We start from the raw sequence: 20,227 nt of genomic DNA on the forward strand, positions 1-20,227 counted from the left end.
TAAAATCTCAAATTATTATGCAATGTTTCTAACTAATTACCTAACCTTTTAAAAGAATGGCTACAAAGTTAATACGACATAACAAATAACAATACATATTTATTAACGATCAACATGAAACTCACCTACCGACTCGTTTGTCAGGCATGATTAGATATAGAAACAAAAGAAACTGGAATAATTACGACACTTGCATAAATAAATATTGTATTATTAATGATTTTAAAAGACTCCATAATTTAATTTTTATAAAATTAATGATGTATAATAATGAATGGATCAATCAATCAATCGTTTTAATAATAAAAAATATGCGGAATCGATTTAATGCAACATAATTATTTCCATTCATTATAATACAAATTTATAACTATCCATCAATGATTGGACAAATTTAAGTATATCGTTAAAAATAACAAATAAATAAATAACATCTTTCACTGTATTTTTAATATTTTAACTAAAGATAGTATATTTTTTGATTGTCCAATATAATATTTATTAGATTAAATTAATTTCAGCTACTTGAGCAGTGATCTGTTGGCTTTCTATTGCTTTACAAAGTAATTCAAAAGAAACGTTTCAAGACTGATCGTTAGATGGTGTGATTGTATTCAATCAAATCACAGCGATCCGAATGGCGCCATTGTTCCAGGATCTGTCACTTTTCCCGCCACAACGACAATGTTGTCGATTACATCGCGGACGAAAAACAGGAAAGGCCGATCGAGGACGAATTCTTCGGAGTCGACCGGTGTTTCGGCATCCTCCTTTATTGGTATGCTGCGTTCCAGAAGCGAAGGGTTGGATGCTGGAAATATTTAATTTCATAATTAAATTCCTGGATGAGACCACAAATTGTTTTCCTCTAATAATATTATTATCGACGATAGTTTTATTTCACCAGTAGAATGCATTCTAATATATTAAGAGAAAATTTTACGTAAGAAATCGTGGCATTTTGTCCCCGTTTTTCATATATATTAAATCGAATGAATTTAGCAAAATATTGTTTATTCCAATGATCGACATATTTCTGCGAATTGTAAAGAATTATTTTTAGTGTTTTTTTCTTCTAAAAGTCATCTTCAAATGAAATATCAAGTTTTCGTGTAAAAAAATAAGGCGAGACTCGTTTGTTTTTATGCCTACTAGGTATATTGTACTAAATGGTTTTAACTACATAGTTGGTTTATTGATTGATTCAGAAAAAAATACTAATGCATAAATTTACAAACCTACGTTAACATCCTAAAAACATATATATTAGAAAAAATCTGGACCTGGACAAGGCCCTTATCCATCGTATTACGGTCAATGTGGTTAGGTTGGAATGTAAAATTATTCAAATTATAATAAATTATTCGATGAATAAAAAAAATCGTCAAATAAATAAACGATTGCAGTTTTCCGGCAAAACTTACATTTAAAATTTGACTCTCCGAGAAATCTATTAAATTCGTCGACTCTGTATAATTTTTGTTTTCACACGCTTCATTGTGATTATAATAGTGAATTTTCAAAAGAATGACTTAAAAGGCAATTTATTCGAAAAATAAATCAAATGAATATCTCTCATAGTAAAAAAAAAAACGATAAAAACAGCAATCATTTTGAATTTAGTAGACGAAAAATTAAGTTTAATTTAAGAATACATAATATAATGGTAATAATGTAGGTTTGCGTCGCCGTACTGGTGAATTCAAAACCATTCTTCGACCGGTGGATGGGAAAACACTAGGGCTGGTAACACATTTACAGAATTGTAGCTAACATTTTTATTACCTACATTAAATGTAGTTGATGTTATTGATTACTCGGAGAATAATCATTCGGTTAACAATTAACCAAACCCTGTGCCAGGGAGAATTATCATAACCTTAGGTACTAAAAAATTACAATACTTTACGTATTTTTTTTGTAAATGAGTAAAAAATAAACTATTAATATTTAACGTGACCTAATCATTTTTTGATTTAACTTAAAATTTAATGGTAACACATTTGTTTGCTGGTTATTTTCAGAGCAGGGTATTTTCTTACCAGATGCAAGTTACACATCTCACCAGATGAAATCGGCCTACATTTGAATTAACGTATAGGTACTTACAGGTAAAGTATTATTCAATAATGGATTTCTACCAGAAACAACATAATATTATTGATTTTATTACAACGTTTTTCTTAGCTCGTATTCTTATTTGTCCGGTGATTCTTTGTCCGGTACAAATCTTGCAATCGATTTTTAACTAACTTCCCGACTATCTAGACATTTGAAACGTTTAGAATATATCAGAACACGATGCCAATGCATTTTTTATTACTTTTAGCCACCTTTAAGTAGAATTGAATTTATTTTCAGTTAATGCTGTTTTGTATGAAAAGTTATTTCGACACCATTATTGGTTGCTAGACGTTCGTTACTATGGAAATCAATATACCATGTCAAGTACATTTTTTTTGATCGTTTAAGCTAGTCAAGTCAAGTTTATATGTTTCAACGGAAAATTTAAAAACGTTGTAGGTATATAAAAAGTTCTTTTTATCTTGTTATAATTTAAATTATAGACAAAAAACAAAAAACAACAAAATCATTAGAAGAGCATCTATATATATAAAACAAAGTCGGGTTAGTTACACCATTTATAACTCAAGAACAGCTGGACCAATTTTTATGATCTTTGATTTAGTGGATTTGTCTCCGCCCCGAATAGCAGAATAACTATTAAAATATCGGATAAATCACGGAAAAAATTAATTAGGAAGAAAATTAATTTTCTCATACATTTTGTATGGAAAGGCTTTTGACTGACATTGATTAATTTGAACGATGAAAACCTCGCGCATTCTAAAATAAAAGAAAATCACAAAAAAAAAAATCCGTATACAACGCCATCTCTGATACATGACAGAAACAATAAAGAAGAAGCAAACAAACAAAAGAAAGAATGATAGTCGAAATGTCTAACTGTCAATGATGTAGTGTGCCCAACATTTCGTGCTTCATGTCAACAGCTCAATTTGCTTGAAAAAGATACTCATTGGGATATGACAATCGCTGAAGCAATTGTTTCTGCATCTCCAAGTCAGATACGCACATTTTTTGATATCATTATTTCGACATGCTTCCCATCGAATACACCTGAGCTGTGGAACAAGTAAAAGGATGACATGTCAGAAGACATTTTACATCGAATTTGTGTCAGTTCAGCGAATCCCGATCTCGAGGTGAATGAGTAGATACATAACCAGGCTTTGTTTTTGATCGAATACATGTGTTACCTCATGTGCGGCAGTTTTTTAGTCAAGTAAGGAATGCCAACGTCACATCGTGGAATGAACGACGCTTTCAATCGAGAATTGGAACGTGATCGTGAATATGATCGAGATGCATTGAACCAATCAGTTCAAACGAATGTACCGCTGTTGAACCCTCAACAGAAGGAAGTGTACGATACGTTAATGAAGGCAATTGATTATGGAAATGGTGGCTTATTTTTCCTCGACGCGGCCGATGGAACTGGGAAGACATTCCTCATGTCATTGATTTTGGCTACTGTTCGTGCGAGATCCAAAAATGCTGTAGCAGTTGCTTCTTCTGGAATAGCGGCCACGTTGTTAGAAGGATGCCGAACGCCTCATTCAACGTTGAAATTTCCGACTGAAAAACCGACATGCAACATTGCGAAATACTCAGCAATGGCCAAAGTTTTGTTAGCAAGTAAAATAATTACCTGGGATAAATGCACAATGGCGCACAAACGCGCATTGAAAGCACTCAATCGAACTATGAAAGATCTGCACAATGACTCGAGAAGTTTTGGAGGCGCAATGATTCTACTATCTGGCGATTTTCGCCAAACACTACCGTCATTCCAAGATCGACCGCTGCTGATGAAATAAATGCTTGCCTCAAATCATCGACTCTGTGGTGCTATGTAAAGACACTTCAGCTGACGACAAACATGCGAGTTGCATTGCTAAATGATCCATCTGCCGAAGATTTCTCCAAGCAATTGCTGACTATCGGTAACGGCCGTGTTCCTGTAGATGAATCGAGCGGATTAATTTCGTTTCCGCTGAATTTTTCCAATTTCGACTCAACTAAGGACGAACTCATCAACAAAGTGTTACCGAACATCATTGCTAATCACAAACATGACAATTGGTTGAGTGAACGAGCATTCTCTCGGTAAAGAACAAATATGTGGATCACTTAAACTTCACAATTCAAAATCAAATCGTTGGTCCACTGCATTCCTTCAAATCTATAGACTGTGTAAAAAACGAAGACGAAGCAACCAACTATCCAACTGAATTTTGAAACTCATTGGATCTGCCTGGCTTGCCACCGCACAATTAACGACTGAAGGTTGGCTCGGTAGTCATCATTGAATTGAAATTGAATTACAATATGTGAACTTACCAGACCCAGGATTCGAACATGGGACCCTCGACACTATATACCGGCGCTTAATCCACGTGGTCATCGTGTGTGTACAGTTCAATATAATTAAAATACTTTTCATTTTGATTTAATTTTTGCACATTTATTGAACTTATTCATTTTGAGTATTCATTTTAACTTAATAAAAAACTGAATTTAATTCAGCTAATAAGTTAACACAAGATTATTGATTCTGAGGCGGTACGAAGTTTGCCGGGTCAGCTAGTATTTAAATAAACCAAGAGCTACTAGTGAAAACACTGATGTCATTAAGAATTAAGATGCTGATCTTAGATTATATAAAATAATATATTTTTAACTCATTAGGTCGCCACGACCGTATTATTATGTCCCCCAAAACAAAACAAACCCGACTGCTAAATGTAATGAATGTGCAAAATTATGAAAAGAAACTATGTTAGGTATCGTAGTATATAATTAATAGCATATTGTATCATGTTTTTATTATGTAATTTTAATGTGGCGTCTCCAATTTTTTTTTGGAAAATCTAAAAAATTTAAAATCTTTTATGTTTTTTTTTGTCAGTCAAGTCGTACACATTGAAATAACATTTTTTTTATATATTAGTTATATTAATAATCTATCGTCGCTATAGGATTTGTTTCCCGAATAGACCAAATGTCAATTTTTCAGGAGACGAAAAACAAATTTCATTGTCGTATATTGAAATATCAGTAGATGTATCAATCATTCTTTCTACACTGTATGATTGCAACATTATCTAAGAATAGATTCCAAGAATAATATAGTGGTATAAATCAGTAAATGCACAGAAAATGCGTTTTATTTACAAGTACTCGTTGTGGATATTCGGGAAATTTTTAGCGCTCTCTCAGAATAATGGATATTCGGGACAAAACAAGGACGTTCGGGACTTAAGACCGTAGCGTATTGCTGCACGGCCCACGGATTACTGAGTGGTCAAAAAGTACGTACCTCAAATGTTATATTTATTTACACGATAATCGTTAATGATTACTTTTACTATTTAAATACCTAATGATCGTAATAACCCAAGTTCGTAGGTAATAATAACATGCGGTATTCGCTTTTTTCGGTTTTTTTCGTAATAAGTAATAAAATAGTTTTTAATAATCTTTTTTTTATTCAACGAATAATTCACAAGATTAAGAATTTACCATTTTAATTATTAAACATACATAATTTTGAAAATCACTTCTGAGAAAATATATTATAACCAATAGAAAAAATATTTTTGAAAAAAGTACGACACCCGGCAGGAATCGTCCCTGCATCTCCTGGGTTTACGAACCAGTCCACGAATTATCCACTAAGCTACGAGGTGACATACTTATGACGACAAACTTTAACTATCGGCCTTTTAATACCTGCTCATCAGTATTCTTCAAAATCAAGCGACTATCGGCGATCGGTTTTTGTTTATTAGATAAAAGTAGGTATCTACTACTTCAATTACTAACCGACGTCACGGATTTCTCCAATATTTTATGATGGTACTTACTCGTACTTGCTAACAATTTTATATTAATACTTTTTCCAAAAAAAAAAAAAAATCTATGTATATCTGTATATTATTATATCTATATATTTCTATAATTAGCAATTAAACTTATAACAAACCACCAAATAAATATTATATATTTACTGTTGGAATGACAACACAAAATAATAGCATCTATAAATTAATTACCATTGTCTGCTAATATTAGGTAGGTACCAAAGAGATTGAAAGAGTCCAATCTCTTTGGTAGGTACCAATATCCTAAGTATATAATATTCACCAAATAAATAGTTACTAACATACATATTAAATTAAATTAGCTATCAGCGCATTCAAAAATAAATAATAGCATCGCCTTTATTTTCATAGAAATACCTAGATTAAAAGTAAAATAAAGACAAACAATGTTTGATTAATAATAATTTAAAATAATAATTATTTTTTACGTCATAGTAGTTGCCGGGTCATACTGTAGAATTCATATAACCGTTGGGATTTTGTGTCATTTATCAAAACAAAATGCAGTTATTTAGGTTAAAACACTCATTTCCATAACTTTACTATAAGTTCAGGGCGAACTGGTGATGTATCAGCTATAAATGATATCTTCAAATTTGATGAATTCACTATTAAAACAATAGTAACTTTAAAAACAAGTTCAATAAGACGAAATTTGAAAGAGCACTCCAGACGGCCGAAAAATATGAAAGTGGGCGTGATTGTTTTAGAGCTAGACAGCGTGAATGTGGGAGCGAGATGCACGGCGTCAGCGCGGTTTGATTGGCTAAAAGTCATATTCGGGAAATAAAAACTCAGCCAGAGATTTATTTCGACCGAAATTAACTTGGATATAAAGGTACGAATAGTTGGACATTCGGGAGAACAACACGGATTAATTGTAACTTAACATGGCGTATTCGGGTTTTTTTTTTAAAATATCTCTGTTCCTAGATAAAAATATATTATTTTTATAAATGATTTCGGTAGAGTTCGATAAAAGAAATTGAACTGCATTAAAATCTCGATTTCGACAAAAATGGATATTCGGGAAACAAATCCTATAGCGACGCTATGTCATAAACCAGTGTTTTTAAAATACGTTAGTAGCTTTTAGAGATATAAATTTTATCATACTTGGAAATTTACTTTTCAGATTCAGATACTATAATTAAAATATTTTTTCTAACGATAGTCAAAGTGTATTATTGTAACGTACGTACTATACACATTTATTGTGGTACAGATACACGGACGAAAGTTTTATTTTAAATAATACTGTAATTATTTCAGTTTGATTGGCGATACTACGAAGTCAAATAATATTTGTTGGTACGATTTTTTGTTTACCGTAACGGCTTATAATAAAAGTTCGTATAAGGTTATTTAATGTTAACTTTTTTATATAGCCAAGTTGACACATGGATATAAATAGCCAGATGTGTCAATTAATGTCAGGGGCAGTGTTGTACAATCAGTGCATAATGTACTTAATATAGATCGCTAAAACGTCAAATGAAAATGGGCTGGGCATACATATTGAAAAGGGACGATTATTAGACAATCTAATCATCCAATGGTAATTGAAAATGCAGAAAGTTATCGAAAGGTGGACCTCAATTGAATTAAAGAAATAGTTAAGTCATGTAAAGTACACGAAGTACGCAACACGCAGTATCAATAAGAAAAGAGCTTAGAAAGGCCTACACCCAGCTGTAGATAAATTCTAGCTAATTATTGGCCATCAATATAATTGGAACCAACTATTTAAAACATTACAGGTTTATTATTATAATAGGTACGTCTATAATATTTATGTTATTTACCTGTACACTCCTAAATTGTCAAGCTTTGCATTTTTATATCATTTAGCATTTTCCCTGTTTACACATTTGCATTTCTTATTAATTTTTATTTATTAAAAAAAGTAAAAATATTCCTTCGAACCGGATTTGAACCAGTGACCTATGGATAACAGTTTGAATAATTTAACATCTACAGTCCACCGCTCTACCAACTGAGCTATCGAAGGTATGAAAAATGCACGCAAACAGATATTTAATACACCAAGAAATAATGATGAAATCAGAGCAAAGAGAAAGTCAGCAAATAGCACCAAGGCGATTATAAAAGTGATCCAATTATATTTAAATTAAAACTGATACCGCATTGAAATTTTCTTGCAGGTATATAAGCCTTCGATAGCTCAGTTGGTAGAGCGGTGGACTGTAGATGTTATACATATAAACTGTTATCCATAGGTCACTGGTTCAAATCCGGTTCGAAGGAATATTTTTTTTAGGTAGATGAGGTCAAAAATAGTGAAAAACTTGCAGGTTTACTCTCTAGTAGTTATTTCTTCTGCATTTTTTATACTATGTTGTTTTTATTTAAATAACATGAAATAATTTTATTTAAATAACAGAGGATGCAATTGATAATACCTATTATAATATCACTTGTTTTAAAAATATATTTATATTATAGACTTTACCTACACTAAACGAATAGTGGTTTAGTGGAATTGGGTGTACAGTTTATTCGTATGCACCGATGTTAAAGGCGACTAAAAATCCTTTCGTTGTTTGTAAGAAAGTACAGGATGGATGTATGAAAACATTCCTGTACATACATACTGTGGATTACAGTACTGTATAGATTTGTCCATCTGTGAATCCGGGAATTTGAGAGAAGTACCTCATTAGAAAAATGTCATATAAACATTACGCATGTCATTTAATAAGACGTCTACTATTTGAAAAACGGCAATCCCCTAATAAAATTATTAAGGACCGATATAAAATTTAATCTTGAAATCTGACCGTTCCAGCATTTTTAGTCTCAGACATTTTGGTTTTTAATCTTTACTATATAATAGGTATTAGGTAAAGTGTTGATTGCTGGTTTATTTTTTTCATACAACAAAAAATAGTTATCCCAAATAATCATACCTGTAATTTGAGCATGTGAGCTTCCACCATTGTCCACCTTAACTGAAACGTGTTGTACCATTTCTTGAACAAAAAGTCCATCGACTGGTGAAATTCCTGAAAGATCCGCTTCCGGTCCAAATATACTGCTCACTCCAAACTGCAATGTACAAGAGCAATATTAACTATGAATAATTCATGTATCCAGGGTTTGGAATAATTCTTTCCAAGTGACCTAACTCTATTTGCATCAAAAATTGCAATTATAACCTGTCCTTTAGGACGAAACTGGTCTTGTTTCTAATGAAATAATTATTGTGGGAACAAGTACGAAAAACAAAATATAATTAAGATAATATTATTGTGTATTACTGCAGTATTTATTGTTTATAATACTATAATAATTATAGTATTATATATAATTATTATATTTCAGTAAAAATAAATAATATTTAAATAAGATTAGTTTTGACTGAAGTCTTTGAGTGAAGAAATCTCATTATCTGAATATTGCTAAGAAAATCATAATCTATATTATTTTCTCCATTAATTAATTGCTTAATAATACTAATCAATATTTTTCTTATTTGATATTATAAGAGCAATACGAACAAGACAACCATATTGTATTATAATATCTTATGATATTATATTTGACATAATATTCCGCTGACTAATTGGTGGCTGTTTTAAATACAATAATGTTAATATTTTAATTCACGCGACAATATTAATTATTTAGAATTACCATTCTCAAAATGATTTTTGAATGAAAATTGATCATAATCTAACTGAGTGAGCACTAAATTAAATTTGGTATTAAGTTGCTAATGGGAGAACTGTACGCTATCTTCTTCTTCTTCGTTAGCACGACAGCCCAAATCAAATCTAGCCATCTCCAATCTTCTGCTGCTCTACTATGTACTTGTTGCATGTAACGAATTTTACTCGACACTGGGCTCAGGTACAATAGAAAAATGTCGCATCGTTTTTCATTCGTTTCAGCTAGCCGCATGGCCTCACCTGTTTGCATGGAAGAGAACTGCAACACTGTGCCCAATTTTGATTTATGACCATATCCCAGTCGGACGATTTTAAATGTGCGACCGGGTTTAGTGTGATAGTTTATAGAGCATCATTATTGATTTTCTGTGGAAACTTTTGGATTTTAGGATCGGTAGCAGTGAATTAAACCTAACTACGAAATGTTTGTAGTGGATATTTGCTGTTATATGTCTTCTAACTTGTTTTCTTCTATAATGTTCAAACCCAGGCGGGTTTGTCGTTCTCTTGTTGAAAATTGACATTTTGTAAGAAGGACCCAATCCTTTAGTAAAATGAAATAATATTATTAATGCTTTATACCATTACCTTAGCAAGAGCGGCAAGTGGTTTAGTGGTGACCTCTATGTAGAACGCTGGCATGCGTATGGTCAGCGATTTCTCTTGAAGAAGGGCTGGAAGCTTTGAAGGGGGAAGACCTGGCAGATCAGCAGCTAAGCGTCGGAGACCATCGCGAGCACGTGGAACTACCAAAAGAAGCGCGTATCTGTCGCCCTAAAACATTACGGTTTAAATGTCATTATAATGATATAACCATATAGATGAGTCCATTATTTTTTACTTCTGATATTTACCTTATCTAGGTTATTTATCTAGGTAATTACTTATTTTAATACAGATATAACTTAATACCTCGTTTACAAGTGCATGGATTTACTGCTGACAGTGCGTATTATTGTGGCCATAACCATAAAATGCACGTGTAAACACGTATTATAGTGCAAGTTGCAAGAATGCATGCATGTATCAAAAAACTTCTGAAGCTTCTGAATATTTTCTGAATACTTGGTACTTGCATACCGGTGCGCATGCGCAGTAGAACGATAGTGGCGAGCCTGCCTTAATAAATACGAACTGCACCGCACAGAATACTCTGATGTTTAAGATTATCTATAAACCTGTCTAAATCTGTCAAATAGCACCATACAATGACAACATTGCGTCTCGCTTACGCTTGAAAAATGAGATTGGAGAGACAGTCAGTACTTTTATGTGTAAATAGTTATTATCGCGATAGTTTAAAATACACACTATTGATGCAGATAAATTCATGTACATGTACAGGTGCTATTGTTTGTATTTTTCCATTATTAAAATGTAGTATGTAACATTATTTTAACTAATAACTGTGATTACTTATTTAAAAGCATGATGTAATTGTATTATAATCCAATTAAATTGAACGAAGTTGCAATGATGCTTTTTATTAATTTTGTCAATACAAAAGAAATAAAAAATATTTTACCATATATTTTACGTTTAAATACTAATTAAATAATATCTGAAGTAGTAAGAATTAATTTTCCAATATAAATTATCTTAATTTTACTTAATGTAACTACATATTATCAATAATCAGTTTTGTTGTCATTTATTTAATTATGGCAAAATGAAGATTTACTGGAGGCATCTAGCGAGAGAACATGAAATGTGCAATTTAAAACAATTTACTGATATCTATTTTACAATTTAAAAAAAGACAAAAATAGATTTATTTTCATTCGATAAACAAATATATTATGCCCTCTTTAAAGTCATTCACATTTTTATTAGATATCATTGTATTTTATTTATATCATTAAAACTAAATTGTAATAATTTTGATATTTCTTATAAGTACTGTATTTAAATGGACTCAGTAAGCATCACATCCATAAATGTTTAATTTTACTCAAAGCTATAGTCGGGCACTTATACCTTCCTTGTACCCAGGTCCTCAATAAAATTATAGAACCAATTTGGATGTCACTTAAATTTAAAAAAAAATCGATAAATTATTATAATATACATTTGTATTCTTTCTTTGTGTTAAAATCATTTAATCTAATCGGCTGCAACTTGCAACAGATTATTCGAAGCCATTGTGTTAGTCAGGTACGAATTGCAAAGTGGAGTAAGTTCAAGTAACTGTTTTCGCCAAGTCGTGCTGCCGTCAGCAGTTCTCAATTTTAACGACATGATAATATCTGAATGTATTTACATATCATTTTAATATTGATCAGAGTATGTTATGAATCAATGAATTAAACGTGTTATCAAATATGTTATATGGACATAGACACGACTGAGTTTTTGTAACTTTATATGTTTCCTTGTTATAAAAAAGATACATACATAAAGATACTTTATGATGTGTTTACCATTCATTGTGTTAAAATCTGTTTTCTGGTAAAATACATATGTATTATTATCTATCTTAAAATTTAAAATGATGATAAATACAAAATTAATTATTTGATAAAACTATTTCATATAACGGCATACAATCCCGTGTTATATCCGTATAGAGAATATAATGAATAAAGAAGTACCTATTGATTTATAATAGTTAAGTGCATAACAATATTATAAATTTTGAAATTTTATCTACTAGGTACGCAGGGCTCGAAATGGACCGGAACGCACCGGAGCGCCGTTCCTGTTCGTCAAATTGGTGAATTGGTGAATTCACAAAATTTGATAACTGTGTAAATATATTCAGAAAACTGTCGAGCGCTCCGGTTCATAAACTTTTCCATTTCGAGCGCTGTAGGTACGTAAGTATCTAAGTAATTTTCTAATGGTTAGCGACTTATCATTTTTACTGAAAAATATTCACCTTTTATACCCCAATATGGCTGCAACTATTAGGTGCTGTTGGCATCTTAGATTTTTCAATAAATCAAAATTTACTTGATATATTTTTGAATGCATACAAATAGTAGATACAAATACTACAAACTAGATTTTTTTTTATTCAACGAGTAATTCAAATGATTTGAGAATCTAACATTATTTTTGTTGAATGCAGATGATTTTAAAATACCCTAACAAAATTTTTTGAAAAAAAATCTTACACCAAAACGGGACTCGAACCCGTATTCACTAGACTTGTGCCAATGTGCTTTACCAATTGGGTCACGTGTATACTATATAATTACAATGAGATTAACTAGCGTATTATACATCTTGAAGCGCTTAAGAAATTACATAAATTTTTGGCAATCGGTTTTTGTGTTTTAATTAAGGTATCAATTATCTTAATTACTAACTGGTATCAGGTTCTCTCGAAATTTTAGTCATAACATACCTACATGTACTTGCTAATAATTTAATAAAAAAAGATATTTAACGAATAATTCACATGATTTGAAAATGTTACATTCTTGGTAATGAACATAGATAATTTGCACCTAATATCATTGAACTACATTGTTTATCCTGAGAATAGTATAAGAAAAAAAATCTTCATGTATAAGTTCAGATAATATTATACAATATGTAGTATTAGATTCCCGTGATCTTTGGTCAATCTACGACAATGCATAATAATTAGTAATTGCAAAAGATAAGTTTGTTTTGTAAGTTCTTTCATTCAGTCAATTACAACTATTAGTAAACTAATGATTTAATGATCGGATTGTGATGACTGATTTTATTTCTCGGTTAACAGGAAAAAATGAAAGGTTCAAATCCTTTTAATGCAAACTCTTAATTTTAATAAATACTTATCATAATTTTAATCAAGACTACATATCTATAACTACGGACCAACTGTTTTTTCAACTTACTTGAATATAGAATAATCTATCCTGCCTTTGCTCTATAAGACGGTAACACTGTTTTAAGTGAAAGGAAGAAAAACTATACTCGAAGTACTCGGCCTTAGCAGATTGAAGGACATTCATTGTATGTAAACAATAATCTACGATTAGAATTACCTTGGATCTTTAGTAACCGGTAGTGAACAACTCTGCTTAATAATATAGCAGTAGGTAACCTGCATATTACAATTAATCGGTTTTGTATCAAGTTATTTTTACCGCATATGGGATCTCAACAGCAACACTGTCGAGTCCTGGTAGTGATCCTGTTTTGAATTTTCCTTTAGTAGTCATCATGTCGACAGTTTTCTTTTCAGTGGCTGATTTGTAGAAAGTTTCTTCTGGGATGTTCTCGAAAGGAGTTTTCCATGAACCACGGAAATAAAGACCGTTGAATAAGATCATCAGAGAATTGGGATCTAGAAAGGAGAAGAGAAAATATATTCATATTTATTTTGAATCATCCAAGCTATTGTGTAGATAATTAGTAGGACTTATTTTTAATTCAAAAACATATTCTTATTAAAACTATGACACATTATTTCATGGTCAAAGAATAACAAGCTTATAAGTATTATGATTTTTCTAAAAAAAATGTGCTTATTTACAATATTATTTTTTTAATAATAATAATAATTCCCAATGATATTCGGTCAACTCAGATGTAAATTTTAATTACCAGGCTTTATAGTTATTTATATAAACGACAAATTGTATAGATAATCTTAAAAGTATGCAAAATATGGTAATTGAAAAATAGTTTATGCTACATACTAAATAGTTTTATAAAATACCTTTGCTGTTTTTGCTTCCAACGCGATTAGTAGATAAACTGTTGGTCACGTCATCCTTTCCAAACAGTGCCTTTGTGGTTCTGGCATGATTTCTTGCTTCCACAGCCTCCATAATCTCATAGTCGTTTCCAAGCTCATGCGTCTTCTTTGAGAAAGTATTTGCAAGCTTAATCTTTTCCTTGATATTCTTACCGGGCTTGATATCTTGTTTATCATAAATCTCAGAAGTTAAAGCCTTTTCTGGTTTATCTTCCATTGCAAAACTAATAATTTTTTCATCGTCAATTTTGGGTGACTTTTCTTCTTTTTGGGGTTTTACGACTTCCTTTTTATCAGTGTCAACACTTTCTCCCACTTTTTTATCCGGAACCTTCTCATTTTGAGCAGCCTCTTCTTGTAATTTTTCAAAATTTTGAACATCTTTACTATTGTCTTTTGTAACAGCAATATTTTTTACAACCGGATCTTTAATTTCTATTGACGGTAATGGATCAATTTGTTCAACACTATCTTCCACTTCTGACTTAACAGATTCTTTCTTGATTTGGAAGAAACTCGAGTCATATTTTTCAACACTCTTAACCTCCGTCAAATAAAAGGTTTCGAGAATTTTTCTATAGTCCTCGTTGACTGTATAGTTCTTATACACGTAGAACCAATTCTTAAATTCTGGGGTATTGACTTTGTATTCATTTGTATTGTTTAGTCTCCTCATAATGCCTTGGTACATTTCTCTGACTACTTTAATATCATCAGGTAATTTTAATGCTGATGATAACTGAGTTTTAGTGACTCCATGAGCACCTTCAGTCAGGATAGCTAAGATCACAGAATAGCCGAGTGGAGAAAATGCCAGATTGGATTCATCGTCGACGTAACTCTGAAAACAAATTATTATACCATTATAAATCAATGAAATCTTTAATAGATCTATGACAATTGGATCTGCAAAAAAAGGCTGTAATTTCAACTACAAGCTTGTATCTAATGAAAGAGCCACGAAGTTTCCATTCTTTTGCCGATAAATATGGTTACCTGTCTGAAGAAATAAAGATACAAACAATCTCTGATGAAAAACTAATACAGAAAATAATATTATGTTTGTTATAAATTATTATAAATTTTAGTAGGTAGATAAAAATCATCAGGATTTTTTTAGAATTGTATATATTTATTATTGTAATAATAATATGGCACGATTGCCTTATTCAAAAACCCGTTTTGTCAAAACGGAGATATTTTTTACTTTAAAAACTTGTTTAAGAATATTTTTTTTTTTTGTATCCAATTGTGGGATCTGCATCGTTCGCGAAAAAATATTTTTGACTCACAAAAATCTTCATTTCAAATGTCTCAGGAGTCTTAAGTTTTTTTATTAAATTGAATTCGTCACTTAAAGAATTTATATTTGAAGAAATGTCTATTTTAGAAGATGTTTTTACTCATTATTGTACTTCAGCATGTGTGTAATTTTGACTCTTAATGATACGTGATCTCGTACAAAACGTTTTCTTTAGTTTCATAAAAATATAAGTAGGTAGGTACTTACATATAAAAACTCTGTTTTCGTTATAGGTATACTAAATATAAGTAAATTTTTATTACGGAACGTTCTATTTTAATGTTTATTTGACATTTCAAATTTAAAAAAAAAACACAGACACAAAACGGCATTCCTTCATTTATTATGCGCGTCATTATCCTAATAAATCGGTACTTAAATTTCATATTCATTATGAATATGTTTTTCTTTTTATTTATGTATGCCGCAGTGATTTTCAACTAGAGAACATCAAGGATACAAAAAAAATGCTAAAAACTACAACTTTAAATTTAATAATTTCAGTAACAGTGCTGAAAAGTGATATAGTTTCAGAACATTATTGCAATATGTACCTAAACAAAAATATAGACGATAAATAATGCTTCATTCATAATTATTATTATGACAGTGACGTTTTGTGCGTAATTCTAATGGGGTTGTAAATTATTAAGGAATGAATACAAATAATATAACTTGTCAGAGTATATTTTATGAAGATAACAAAATGTTCGCCTGCGGCGCTAACAATTGATAAATATTTGTCTGTAAATATCAAACATTTTATTTTTTTCTTTGTATTAATGCACATGCAAATTCCCCATTAACAAAGGTGTCCGGCAAGGTGATACCATTTCACCTAAACTATTCACCGCTACTCTTGAGGACTTATTTAGGAAACTTGATTGGGAGGAAAAAGGTGTTCCAATTAATGGGGAGCACCTCAGTCACCTGCGCTTTGCAGATGATATTGTTATACTCTCACAAGACCCGAAAGACCTCCAAAGTAGAATGCAAGAACTCGCGGATGTCAGTCAAACGGTCGGTCTAAAGATAAATGTCTCAAAGACAAAAGTGATGAGGAACTATATTTCGGACCCTGCGATTATCTGTATTTCTGGCACCCAACTCGAGCAAGTCAGCAGCTACGTCTATCTCGGACAGCAGGTGTCCATAGACGGAAGCATGCACGATGAAATTGCTCGAAGAACAAAGCTCGGATGGAGTGCTTTCGGACGTCTGAATATTATCTTCAAGAGTGACCTACCATTATGTCTTAAGCGTAAGGTGTTCAACCAATGTGTGCTACCCGTGCTCACGTATGGCTGCGAGACGTGGACTTTCAACACGAGAGATGTCCAAAGGCTAAGAGTCACACAGCGAGGCATGGAGAGGTGCATGTTGGGCATCACGCGAAAGGACCGTAAGAGGAACGAATGGGTTAGGAAGCAGACAAGAGTACGCGATGTAATAGACGTTGCCAAACAGCTGAAATGGAGATGGGCGGGACACATTGCTCGCCAAAAGGACGGCCGCTGGACAAATGCCGTCATCCAGTGGTACCCAAGGGGTACGAAACGGCCACAGGGTCGCCCCAAAAGCCGCTGGATTGACGAACTGGTAAAGTTCGGCGGAAATACGTGGCAGCGAACGACACAGGACCGAGAGAGTTGGAGAAAGCTTGGGGAGGCCTTCATCCAGCAGTGGATTGACCCCGGCTGATGATGATTAATGCACATGCGATATCCGACTAAAATAGATAGTATGGGTACGTTTTTGGGCCTGGTTACCTGTAGCAAGCTGCCGATGCATGTCACTGTCTATAATAATTACAATATATGAATATTTCGTAATTTATTATTGTCAGGTATGGATTCCTTGAGATCTCAAAAAATACCTTAAAGCTACGTGAAAGAAAAAATGTTGGAAATCACTGATATTTGGTATACCTTCTCATAAATTAACATAAATAGCTGTTTACCTGCAGAATTGCTGTTGACAATTCATTAGTAGCTTCCCCAACAAAGTTGCTAGGCAATTCGTTGGATCGAGCTTTTCGCGGCCAAGCACTCGATAGAGATAGCACTGCCGCAAGCGCCACCACTGAAACAAAATAAATATTTTTTCATAAAAAGAATACAAACCAGTTCAAAAAATATAACCAAGAAATTTGAATCACGAAAACAACAATAATAATTATTCAGTACTGATTTATTTGTCACGAATTGTTTCAATAAAACTAAACGTAAAAGTACCTACTTAGTAGGTAATTTATTTTAAGTAAAATAGTAGATATATTATTTTTATTGTTATTAAATTAATAGATAATATTATTATCTCCAAATAAACGTTAATATTTCATATTTTTCTTAAATAATTTATAATAATTTCATTGTATTTCATATTTTAGCTTGCTATTTTTATTATTTCCAACATTTTCGCGAATAAAATGTGCAAAAAATGTCAAAACTCATTACTAAATGATTATTAATTTATGCTAAATAAAATACAATGCAAATTATGACGAAGAGTGCGTATTGCCATAAACTAACGACATATTTAAGGAATACGAAACTAATCGTCTGTAATAATAATTGTTGTCAATATTTATATGATTTATATGAGACAGTTATCACCGCACTGTAAAGAAAGGAAGAAGTTTCAGAAGTTTACATTAAAACAATAATATTTAAACTAACTGGGGATGTTCGGTTCACTGTGAAAATTTTGATTTAAACCAAATATATGTCAGTTTCCGAGTTCAAAGTGCCGACCATTACTTGACGTTACAATCCACTGTAGGAATATTATAACAGTGATTATTTTGGCTCGTTATTTTATCATTCCTACACCACTTACATAATTATTTCGTAGTAAATAAATTTATTGAAATTGACCCCGACGGACGGATATTAAAGTGTATGCTTATAAAATCGGATAAAATGGATTGGATTTAAATCCTGAGCCTGCAAAATTTATATGTTATTTTTGAACAGGTTGAGAAAGTGGTTTATATCCATTTCTTGTGACAAAAAATGTGTCAAGGCACCTCTTCGTTATGTGACCAAGATCCGTCTTAGATTTCAGAGCCGATTAAAATAATATTGGGTACCTACCTAACACACAAGTGACAACCTTATTTAACTAAACAACTGTAGATGTTAATGTGTTCAATGAATATCTGTGACTCAAAGGCAGTGTGTCTCAAGTGCGATATTGTTGAAAATATATTTATATATCTTCTAATTTTTAAAGAGGATTTTGCACGTTAATTATCATTTTTTTCAAAATAAATTTATCCTTTGTTTGCATTCATAACAGAAATCTGAAATTTAGAAAACAATAACGACGTACAAGTATTTCCATTAACATTATAAAATATTAAATTACGATTTCCTGAAAAAATGAGATAAGATACATTGACTCTCGGATAAGTACATATTATTATTATAGAATATTAGTAAAAAAAATTGAAGATAACCTCATGTAAGTCTAAACATTTGAAAGTAATGAAAAAAAGACTACTAATTTTCATACAAATTCTAACCACGTTCTAGGTCCTATCTACAGCCATTTGTATAGAGGATTCTACATCTTAGAGAATTACACTACACTATAAAATATTACCAGGCGACAGTACCACCTGTCCCCATTATCATAAGTCTTCTCCCTGTCTCCCTCTCTTTCATACGTTTAAGATAATGTTCTGTCTTACTGTCATTGTTCTTATGTTGCAGACTCAATTATTTATATGTGAGCTGCTGCATCAGGGTAGCGGTGTCTCCCGATTTTTCCGAGCATGACTTCGTTGAACTGGTTCATTTGTCAAAATGGCGACGCTTAACTGATGGCGTTTTCTCATGCATAATTTTTCTATTTCTTAATAATTGATTGTGTATGGTAAGTTTTCTAAGGTTACAGTAGGTTACAACACCGTATCTGTGTAATATGCTTACCCTTAAATCTCTTGAATAACAAACTAATTCATCGATACTCTGATCACACTATATGCTATTACCGCACTGTAATGAGAGTATCATTTGTTTATTTTTCACGACCCGATTGAAATAAGCAATTCCTCCGATTTTTCAAATTTAGAATTTTTGTCTATACGTGTATGTGTAATATGTCTTATCCCTCCCTGTCTTGCTTTCTCTTACACATTTTCATAATATATTTTCTCTCATACGTTACAGATAATTGAAGATAAATATATATAAGGTAGTTAATGATAAGGATTAGTACTGAATTTTAAAAGAATTATATATTATTGATGTTACTGTATGTTACTAATGTATTGATTTTTATTTCTATTTAAAATAGAACGTTTTAAAAATAGTTATTCCCCAATAACTAAAAGGAAATCATTATTTTATTTTAAATCGATTCATTTATGTTTCAAAATAGATAGCCTTATATAAAAATAACCGTTCAATGAATCTGATGAAAATAAATACTCCGTAATTTTATTATATCCAGGTAGATATATATAAATGTTACAGAATAACTACATTTCATTTTATTACACCTACGCAAAGAAAATATCATAAAAGTAAATGACATCGCCGTCGAGTTGGTTCATCAAATA

General features: G+C 31.6%; 1 protein-coding gene and 2 non-coding genes across 3 annotated transcripts in view; 1 reads left to right on the top strand and 2 right to left on the bottom strand.

Annotated features, from left to right (window-relative positions):
• Positions 1 to 248: 248 nt before the first annotated feature.
• Positions 249 to 20,227, bottom strand: part of Spn100A (Serpin 100A) — a 39,799-nt gene continuing 19,820 nt past the window's right edge. Inside the window, exons 2-7 of the mRNA XM_085956856.1 lie at positions 17,621 to 17,742; positions 14,319 to 15,198; positions 13,744 to 13,943; positions 10,250 to 10,435; positions 8,900 to 9,038; positions 249 to 811 (exon numbers count right to left, since the gene is read on the bottom strand). Of these exons, the coding sequence (XP_085812982.1) occupies positions 624 to 811; positions 8,900 to 9,038; positions 10,250 to 10,435; positions 13,744 to 13,943; positions 14,319 to 15,198; positions 17,621 to 17,742 (1,715 nt within the window). The 3' untranslated portion in view covers positions 249 to 623. The remainder of the gene's footprint in view (positions 812 to 8,899; positions 9,039 to 10,249; positions 10,436 to 13,743; positions 13,944 to 14,318; positions 15,199 to 17,620; positions 17,743 to 20,227) is intronic.
• Positions 7,886 to 7,980, bottom strand: TRNAY-GUA (transfer RNA tyrosine (anticodon GUA)). Its single transcript has 2 exons — positions 7,944 to 7,980; positions 7,886 to 7,921 (listed from the first exon to the last, which is right to left on the bottom strand). It is a non-coding gene; the product is annotated as a tRNA-Tyr (tRNA).
• Positions 8,144 to 8,237, top strand: TRNAY-GUA (transfer RNA tyrosine (anticodon GUA)). Its single transcript has 2 exons — positions 8,144 to 8,180; positions 8,202 to 8,237. It is a non-coding gene; the product is annotated as a tRNA-Tyr (tRNA).

Source organism: Rhyacophila brunnea, unplaced genomic scaffold (genome assembly GCF_057557595.1).
Source record: "Rhyacophila brunnea isolate RB1 unplaced genomic scaffold, BYU_Rbru_1.0 scaffold_6, whole genome shotgun sequence".
Taxonomy (NCBI): Eukaryota; Metazoa; Arthropoda; class Insecta; order Trichoptera; family Rhyacophilidae; genus Rhyacophila; species Rhyacophila brunnea.